This window comes from Ricinus communis, chromosome 5 (assembly GCF_019578655.1).
Source record: "Ricinus communis isolate WT05 ecotype wild-type chromosome 5, ASM1957865v1, whole genome shotgun sequence".
Taxonomy (NCBI): domain Eukaryota; kingdom Viridiplantae; phylum Streptophyta; class Magnoliopsida; order Malpighiales; family Euphorbiaceae; genus Ricinus; species Ricinus communis.
The window spans coordinates 10,703,133-10,713,321 of NC_063260.1; the positions used below are offsets into that span (position 1 = coordinate 10,703,133).

Consider the following 10,189-nt stretch of genomic DNA (forward strand, 5'->3'; position numbering starts at 1 on the left):
AGTGGTGGTGCATCAATGACACACATTTGAACTATAGAGGCTAAGGAAGTCTTAATGGCCCGGATATAATAATGACCAACGATGAATTGTTTAGAAAAATAAAATAATGAAAGAGAAAAAAATAAAAAATAATTTTAATTTTTAATTTATTATTAATCTTTAATATTTTTTTATTATTTTAGTCAAATAATGTAAGGCTAAATGTCTTCTTATTGTTGGGTATAAACTATAATGGGTCCCGATATTAATAAATGAGTCAATAGTGTTAGTACAATTGGAAATTTTTTATAAATTGGAAATCTTTTAAAAATATTGATGGTAAAATTGAAATCAAATGAAGTATAATGATTTAATTATCCTTTTTCAAGTTGTTTAGGGACTTTTTTGTATCTTTTGCCAAAAAGGAGACAAACAAGTTATCAGTCCAGATCAACTTATTTATTTACCTATTTAGAAAGTAGCCAATTATTTTAATCAATGGCTAAGATTAAAAAGGTTAATCTAAATGGTGAAAAGTGCCTTAGTGCATTAATACACCAAGTGCACTATAGATAAAGCCACAAGAGTATTTATTAACTCGAACGTATAAGGGTTTTACCCTATTGGCTTGGATTCATCAATTTAAATATAAGTTTTTTTCGGATATTCTCGTTTAATAAAATTAATTTACTTATAAAGAAAACTTTTATAATCTAAAGCAACAAATTATTTATTGAAAAATAATTGAGTCTGGGTTTCACAACCTCCTTCTAGTATTAATAAGAAATCGTTGTTTCTATTTTTATTTTTATAATTTATGGAAAAAGAATAATACTAGAAAAGAGGAAAGAGGAGAAATTATATATAAACAGACTCTTTTAAATATTTTATTTTATTTTTTATTTTTACTTTTATTTTAAACAGATTTATAAAATAGTAACCGTTTAATTATCTGAATATTTTTATAAATGGGTATTTAACGGATATGATATCCCCTATCTATTTAAATATCTATAAATATATTTAATAACTCTATATATTAAACATGTTCTTATTGGATTCAGATAGTATATTAGCATTTTTAATCGGATTTGAGACAATTCGGATAATAAAAATAATTTTTTAAATGGATTTGAGTATATATATTTTAATCGGATTTGAATTTGCGTATCCTTAAATGGACGGTTCCTACTCATTGCTATTCCTAGTAGACCTTGACCACTAGCACTAGCAATGGTTAACTCCATATCTTGTGCACAAATAGCCAATTCTTCAAAGGGTTTAGGCTTGATAGCTTAAAGAATGTAACGTAGTCCCCAATACACTCCTTGAATACACATTTCTAGAGCAGAGGCATCAGAAAGGCCACCTTACAATTCATGCTTAGATTTCTGCATCTATAAATGTAGTTGATTACAGGCTCATCGATCCATTAGGATGAGTTGGTAAGCTCTATCATGCTCACAATTCGGCGAGTACTATAGAAGCGATTGAGAAACTCTTGTTCCAATTGTTCCCAACCATCAATAGTTCCTGGCTCTATGTTTGTATACCAATCAAAAGCATTTCCTTTTAAAGACCAAACAAACTGTTTGACCATCAAATCACCATAAGTGCTGCATTGTTGCAAGTTTCTTTGAATTGGGTTATATGTTGCCTTGGATTGCCTTTACTATCAAATTGTTAAAAATTTGGCAGTTGGTAGTTTGCAGGCATCTTCACGAGATCAATTCTGTGGGAGTATGCCTTAGTATACATATCGGAAGGTTGGGTGATGCTTTCAACTTGATCTTTGATAGCCTCGTTAATGAGATCTTTTAGCTGACTAGCTTGGATAGATCTATTAGTCATGATTAGGAGGTGTTTTGGAAGCGGAATTATAGGAGTTTTCGCAGCGTTTTCAGTTTGTAGAGCTAGGCTCTTAGCAACCGTTACTCTCTTTTCAGTCAAGTTGTCAACTTTCCTTGTCAGAATGGCGATTTATTTGTCTTTCTCTTCAATTAAGTAACTAAGATTTTCCAAAAGTTTGCTCATCCTAGCAACTAGTGCTTCTAAAGAACTGGTGTTGGTCATCTTGACAGTCATGACATCAGAACAGTTGTTGGGTGACATAGGCGTATGAGGATAATTTGGGATATCATCGACGTGGAGCTGAACGATATCATTGCCAGTTGGCGAAATAAGATCTCCTTTTGCCTTTTGTGGAGATTGAACAGGCGACAACACTTCTTTTGTCACTTGTGGGGGAACAAGTGTTTATTGAAGCAGAGGAAGAGTTCAGGCATAAATGTTCTCAATCAACATCTCTTTGAGGATAGCCCTTGAGCTAGCATTAGTAGTTGATTTTGATTTGATATTATTTGAGTTTTATCCAGTAAATTAATTTTATTTAAATTAATTACTAAATAATATATGCAAGTTCAACTAGATAATTGCCCGCCATGGGTGGTTTAATTTTAATATCAATAAGAATTATAAAATTACTAAAATTAAAATTGAATAATACCATATCACAAATATTTAGTAAAATAAAAAAAAATTAATTGACTATATAACTTACTAAATATAAATCTATAAATTTTTTATGCTGAATCTTTTATTGTGATAACGATAAATATTTGTTGTGATGTAATAAAATATGTAATGGAATCACTATTAAATTACATGCTCCATTATTTTATCTGATAATAAAATATTTTTTATATAATGTGTGGGCAGTTTCAGGTGCGCACCCAAGTGTCTTTAGCAACTACAATACTGTAAAATTTTTTAACCTAATAAGATTACACTAACTAATAACAGAGACTAGCACAAAGATAGGAATTGCTATCTGGGTATTTCTCTAGAAAACTTTTTCTAATTGACTGACATTTCTCAATTACATAAGGAAGTTTCACCACGTCTAGAGATGGATTCAGGAGCTAACTTCCTTATTTATATATCTTTGTCTTTAATTATGTTGTTTAACGGGCTATTCCCTATAAATGCAACATAAATATTTCTACACATCAAGCATTACAGCCTGTGAGGTCCACCTGAGTCTAATCCATTTTATTAAGCATCGCCTACATTTAAAGTTATTAATTTAATTTACTTATATAAGGCTCACCTAGTCTAGCTCAATTATAGATTATGCTTTTGAATTCCAGCCTTAACCTAATAGACTACTTTTATGATAAGGCCCAATTAGGTAATCTTAAATCTAATGTGGCCTAATTAGGTCAATTTAAAACATGACAAAGTCCCCTCAGTCTATATAAGTTTTATATCAAAGCCCAATATGCCATCTTATTACCTAATAGACTACAATTTTTATGCTAAGTCCAGTTTTAAGGCTTAAGTCTATAAGTCCAAATTTAATTAGGCAAAATCATAATAGATATTCGTCATCCATCCAAAATAAAGCGAAAAAATAAATAAATTAAATCTAGCTATTACAACCCTCCAACAACTAAGAAATTGAAAGAAAAACATCTTAAACTAACTTATAGTATAAAAATATCACCAAAATATATTAAAATCTAAAAAATTGGGGTTTAAAGGTGAACAGTCAATCAGCTCAACACAGAGCTAAATCGGCTCTAGGGACTTTTCCAGCCTAGTTTTTTTATTTCAGTTTATGAAGATTGTAATGCTGATGATGTTGAATTTGGGAAACCCTAATGTTGCCACTGTTGAATGTTGATCTTTGAGTCTTTAGAGATGATGAGGTGGTGAAATCAAATATTGGTTGAGAATCCACTATTGCTTGGGTTTGAGATTCTGTCGTTCAAAAAAATAGAGTTTTCAAATCTCTAGTTCTTACTTAGTGACTTTTCCTTTGATTGAAGCTCTTATAATTGATGTGTGTCACTCTAATAATTAATGATGGAGCTCTAGTAATTAATCACTCTAGCTAACCCTAGATCTAGACCATATTATATTGTGACAGTCTCGCCTAGAGAAGCGATCCGACAAGGGCTGGAAGTGGACGCCGGGGCAAAGATAGGATGCCTAGACAAGGAGTGGCTTCTCGCAGGCTTCTAAGATGGTAGCATTCTAAGGTACATGATACATGAATGAGTCGAATTGCATATCGAAATGAGATGGAGAATGGTTGATACTATATATGTAAAGAGATGGAACTAATCACATGAGGTGCATTTTGATTGTTTGGATGTAGAGTTGTAGAAACTCTAAATTTAAACGTGCTTAGTTAAGAGAAATTCCAGGATGGTGACCTCCTAGGAAGTTCTCGAACCCGCTAAAGGGACAAAACTGTGAGGCTAGTAGGGGCCAAAGCGGAAAATATCTATGTGATCTAGTTTCGAATCGTTATAAATGGTGTCAAAGCAGGACCCCTCTAATAGATGTGGGGTTCAAGGACGAACCAAGCGGAAGCTCGTGGGCATGAGACAGCTTGGCCTAGAGAAGCGATTCGACGAGGGTGGAAAGTGGACGCCAGGGTAAGGATAGGATGCCTGGACAAGGAGCGGCTTCTGGCAGACTTCTAGGATGGCAGCACTCTAAGGTATGGGAGTACATGAATGAGTCGAATTGCACATCTAAATGAGACGGGGAATGGTTGATAACAGAACTAATCACATGAGGTGCTTTTTAATTGTTTGGCTGTGGAGTTGTAGAAACTACAAAGTTAAACGTGCTTGGTTCAGAGAAATTCCAGGATGAGTGACACCTCTTGGGAAGTTTTCGAACCCGTCAAAGGAACAAAACCGTGAGGCTAGTGGGGGGTCAAAGCAGACAATATCTCCTGTGATCTCGTTATGGATCATTATATATTCTATAGCAATATGGATAGGAATCCTAGAGGAGCAAATAACCATGCAATTATTTTAATTAAAAAATCTTTTAAATTATCGTTTCTCTTATCAGATTAATATATAATAAAATAAAATCTTTTAAATTCAAATAATTATCACTAAATATATTTAAGTTTTTCAAGAATTATCACAAACATCTTTTAGAAACTTCTTCTTTATCAATTTTAGCATTTTAGGTAAAAAAACACACGTGAAACATCGTCAAATTTTAGAAAATAGCCAATCGACACTGTGTAGAGCCGGTCAGCTCTGCACAACTAAGCCGTTTAAAGCTAATTCAGCTGTATATAGAACCAATTGACTCTAAAGAGTAAAAAAAATTTTAAAATTTTGAAAATCTAGTCTCTAAACTTGTAAAAAATACTATTTCACCCCTCAAATTTAATTTTTTCTGTCAATTGGATCCAAATTGATTCTAGAAAAGTAATTCTAAATCTAATTATTCTTAATCCTTACTTGGATTCATCCATCCTCAATCTCCCGAGACTCAAGAAAGGTAATAACTTTCATCTCGGATTTTCCGTAATTCTCTCGATATCGAGATCCGAAAAATGGATACTGACATAATGTAATGACAAATAAATTATGTAATTAAATATGTTTAATTTAATATAATGCTTAATATATAAAAGCTTATGTAATTATGATTATTTATAGTATATTTATATATTTTATTTTTATTAATATAATTTAAATATTTTTAACCATTATCCACTACCATTATCCGGTGGCCGATGATTGAATTCTAATGGTATTTTAAAACTAATAAATTTTAATATTATTTTTAAATAGTTTATTAACATTTTGTTTTATACCAACTATTATAAATAAAATAAATATTAAAATCAAAATTGTAATAGTATTACATTATATATATATATATATATATTACTATAACATGTTTAAAACATGGTAATGGAATGATTATTATTTACATTCCATTCCATTATGCTACACAAAGGAAAAACAAAGCGACGAAAACTACACATCTTTCTTAGAATAAAACATCCTTAATACTAGCTGGAGGATCATCGAAGACATGAAGACTTAACTGCAAATCACCGCCAATGTATCTCACTAACACTACTCATCACCTCTTTGTTGTAAGGCAGACTCGGAGACACAATTTGTGACACCATAAATCAACTAGAAGAGGCATTTCCAAGCGAGTCGGGTCTAAACCCGAACTTCATAGCTTCTCCATTGGAAGATCTAGGACCACTAACAACCTTAAAACCTTTTGCTCGTCTGTTTACTGCAATTGATGTCTAGTAAAGTTTTTTTCTTCGTGAAACATGTGTGAATATTGTTGTTGTTCTTGATACAATCTTTGGTTGATTTGAATCAAAGATTGTTGTTTGTGTTGATTATTTTTGTAAGGGTGATGGATAAAATTTTACACAATTCAGTAAAATTTTTAAAAAATATATATATACTATAAAATTATAATGCTATTTATATTGTCTTTTCATTTATTATATAACTTTTATCATATGTTATACAAAAATAGAAATCTTATAATGTTACAGAAATAAGTTGCATAATTTATTTAAAAATTTATTAAATCACATCCATTTTATGTAAAACATATGAATATATAATATTTATATTGATTATATAAATTTTCTTTCTAAAAGAAAATTTACACTATATATTATGTAAAGAGAGATTTTTGACAAGTTAATTAAAAATATTATTTAATATGATAAAATTTTGCATGATTTAGTAAAAATTTATAAATATATATATATATATATATTATGTAATTATAATGATATTTATGCCATCTTTCATTTATTATATAATTTTTATCATATAGTATACAAAAATTGAGTTTTTATAATATTATGGAAATAAGTTGCATAACTTGTTTAAAAATCATTAAATCATAACATTTTAAATAAAAATCACAAATATGTAATTTCTGCTGATTATATATTTTTTATTCTAGATAGTAAATTATAATATTTCAGACCAATTAATTAAAAAATTTAATTAATATGATAAAATTTTAAAAATTTTAGTAAAAGATTGTAGAAAGATATATATTATGAAACTATAATGCTGTTTATATTTTTTTTATTTATTATATAATTTCTATCATATGGTATACAATAATGAAAATTTATAATGTTATGGGAGTTGCATAATTTCATTAAATTTTTTAAGTCATGTCCATTTTACATGAAAAAAAAATATTAGTGTGTAATATTTATGCTGGTTATGTAATTTTTTATTCTAAAAAATAATTTATACACTATCTTGTGCAAAGAGAAAATTTAATTGAAAAATTTATCTAATATGAAAAATGTTTACACAATTTAGTGAAACTTTATAAAAAGATATACATTATGAAATTATAATACTATTATATTATTTTTTTTATTTATTATATAATTTATATCATATATGGTATACAAAAGTTAAAATCTTATAATGTTAAAGAAATAAATTGTATAATTTGTTTAAAATTTTATTAAATCACTTTCATTTTAAATAAAATATAAATATGTAATATTTATGGTTATTTTATAATATTTTTATGTTATATAGAATTTTCAACATTTGATGTAAATAAAAAATTTAAACTGATACAATGATATACAAATTATATGAAAGTTATGTAATATAACACTATTTTTACATATTTTTAATATATGAAAACTTTTGTATTAATCAATTATTTAATTAGTTATTTTTGTAATTTACAAACATTTTGGAATTACTTTAATGAAGTTAAAAATTAATTAATCTCATATATTGAATTTAAAACCTAAATCTTTTTATTCTAGGATTACTTTAGTCAAGAACAAGTTTTCATAGAGGAGGTTCCTCCATCATGTATGGGTTTGGATTTTGGACAATAAATCCACTGTTTCTTCTTAATATAATAAGTTTTGTCTGAGAAAAAGAATTGCTTAAAACAGTAAACAGAGGCATTACTGCCCCAAAGCGCAGCGTTTAATATAATATATATATTAAACACTTCAAAGCCATCAAAATCTAGGATTTAAACTAAATATGCAAAATCATTTCTTAATAATATTAATAGTTATATCTCATAATTTAAGTTACGTATAAAAGAAATCGTTTGAAATAGATGATTTACGATTTTTGAAAAAAATAAATAAAAAGAGCGATAAAAATATAAAAGAAAACTTAATATCCATTTCAAATTTTAAAATATTAAAATTAGAAAGTAACTTGTATTAGTAGTTATTGGTAAATAACTAATAATAAAAAATAAAATGTAAGAAAAAGAAGAATGTATATTGGACCAACAAAACATCTACATATCCATCATCATCATATGTAATTTTGAAAAATATATTATGATTATAGTTAGTTAAAATATTAATTTATTAATATATGATCAAAATATTCTTTTTGGAAGTTTAATAAAGATACAAATAGAAGGCTTAATATAAAAGCTAAATATTTATCCAAAAAAGAAAGCCAGATAACTCAAAACAGTATAAACAGCAGCGTCGTGTGAAAACGAGTTTGAAGTTACGATTATTAAGAGAAAGAACAAGTGTTTTGCGAGATTGGTAAGGAGAGCATCGTAGCTGCTTAGGGTTTTTGAGTTAGGGTTTCTGAATTGGGGGGATTTCAGACTAAGAATGACGATCAATGATGTGCTTCCATTGCCGCCAGGTATTCGATTCAATCCCACGGATGATGAACTTATTTCTTATTATCTATCAAACAAGATTAAGGGTATACCATTGCCTTTGAATCTGATCGTGGAATGTGATATTTACGGAGATAAGCCTCCGTGGGAAATCTGCCATGGGAGGAAACAAGAAGAATGTTACTTCTTTACAACTTTAAAGAAAGCTAGCAAAAATCGGGTTGCCAGAACTGCTGCTGGTGGAGAGTGGCGTGGCAACAATTCTGGAAAGGAAGTCATGGACAGGAAAACAAAGAAAGTCATTGGGGTGAAGAAACAATTTACTTTCAAGCCTAGGAAAGGGAAGAAAGGCACTTCATGTACTTCAACGAGCAACGCAAAAGCAACAGGATGGATCATGCATGAGTATTCTTTGATGGGAGGAAAAGATTCCAGTGATGGCTATGCTCTTTGTCATATCACGAAACATTGCAGGGGACAGAAGAAAGATGATGATGGAGAGCCAATAATTATAACTAATCAGTTGGTCTTCGATCGGTATGTTTCATCACAAGAAGCTAGACCAGGTGAATTTAATAATCAAGTCAACATTGGAGGGTTCTATCAAGGATATGCGTTTGAGGATGCTGATAATCAAAACAACAGTGGAGAGGCTGCTATGGCAGAAAATTTGGCGCGCCATCAAGTACATTTGATTAAGGATGGTGATCAAATCAACAACAGAGAGGCTGTTGTGGCAGAGAATGCGATGTTCGATCAAGTACGTATGATTGAGGATGGTAATCAAATCAAGAATGGAGGGCTATATGCGATTGAAGATGCTGATGATCAACTCAACAATAGAGAGGTTGTTATGGGAGAGACATTGATGTTTGATCAGGCATATGTGAATGAGGGTGGCAATCAAATCAACAATGGTAGTCCAACTGCTATGACTGGTGCTGGTATTATCACGAATACTGTAGCGCCTCGTGAGGAACTTCAAACTGAATATGGGATGGAACCTGAGTGGGCATATTTGGAGAAAGGTAGTTGGTTCTCTGATTTTGATCCTGCAGAGATAGCGCGCATGAGTACTGCTTTGGATGACGCTATTGCGAAGAACGCTTTTAGTTAGGAACCTGCCATGCAAGGGAAGGATGACACAAGACAAGAAGATTTTCGAAGGTCTCCAAGTTAGGTTATCAGGCTAAGTTAGTCGAGATGATTCATTTATAATTCACATATCTCAATCTTTTTTCTGATTTATGTACGATTATAACAGATACTGTAAGTGTAATATTTGTGCTATGACAGTTAGCTATTATACGTAATGAATGTTTAACATTGCATGATATTTCTTGCTTCTTTTTTATCTGAAACTCCAAGCCCTCTGTTTCATATGTTTTGTTGTTGCAGAGGCCTTGTATGATACTAAAATATTTAGGTTTCTCGTATTTTGCTTTATGGTTTTGCTTTCAGTACCTCCTGGTCCTCTTTATTGGCTCTGGTATGACTCGACTTCATGATGAAAGTAACATAAAGAAGATGACTATATTAGAAATTATTTATTACATTTTGAATCAATAAAACTATCTTTATACATCAGCAGGCAATTCTAAAATATCTAACCTATGACTAATTGCAGGACCTGAATTCAGATACCAAAATCTTTTATGTAAACAAATTAACAATTAACAATTGTAATATTTCCAGCAATCAATCCTTCGCCCACAAGTGATGGCGAATAGCAGATGCCATCGCCTATTATCACCAC

The 10,189-nt window shown here is 30.1% G+C and overlaps 1 protein-coding gene across 1 annotated transcript; it reads left to right on the plus strand.

Moving 5' to 3' along the window:
• The first annotated feature begins 8,280 nt into the window (after window positions 1-8,280).
• LOC8277315 (NAC domain-containing protein 53) lies at window positions 8,281-9,767 on the plus strand. The gene has a single exon (XM_002525917.4). The coding sequence runs from the start codon at window positions 8,423-8,425 to the stop codon at window positions 9,548-9,550; it is 1,128 nt and encodes a 375-aa protein (XP_002525963.1). The 5' UTR covers window positions 8,281-8,422; the 3' UTR covers window positions 9,551-9,767.
• Window positions 9,768-10,189: the final 422 nt, after the last annotated feature.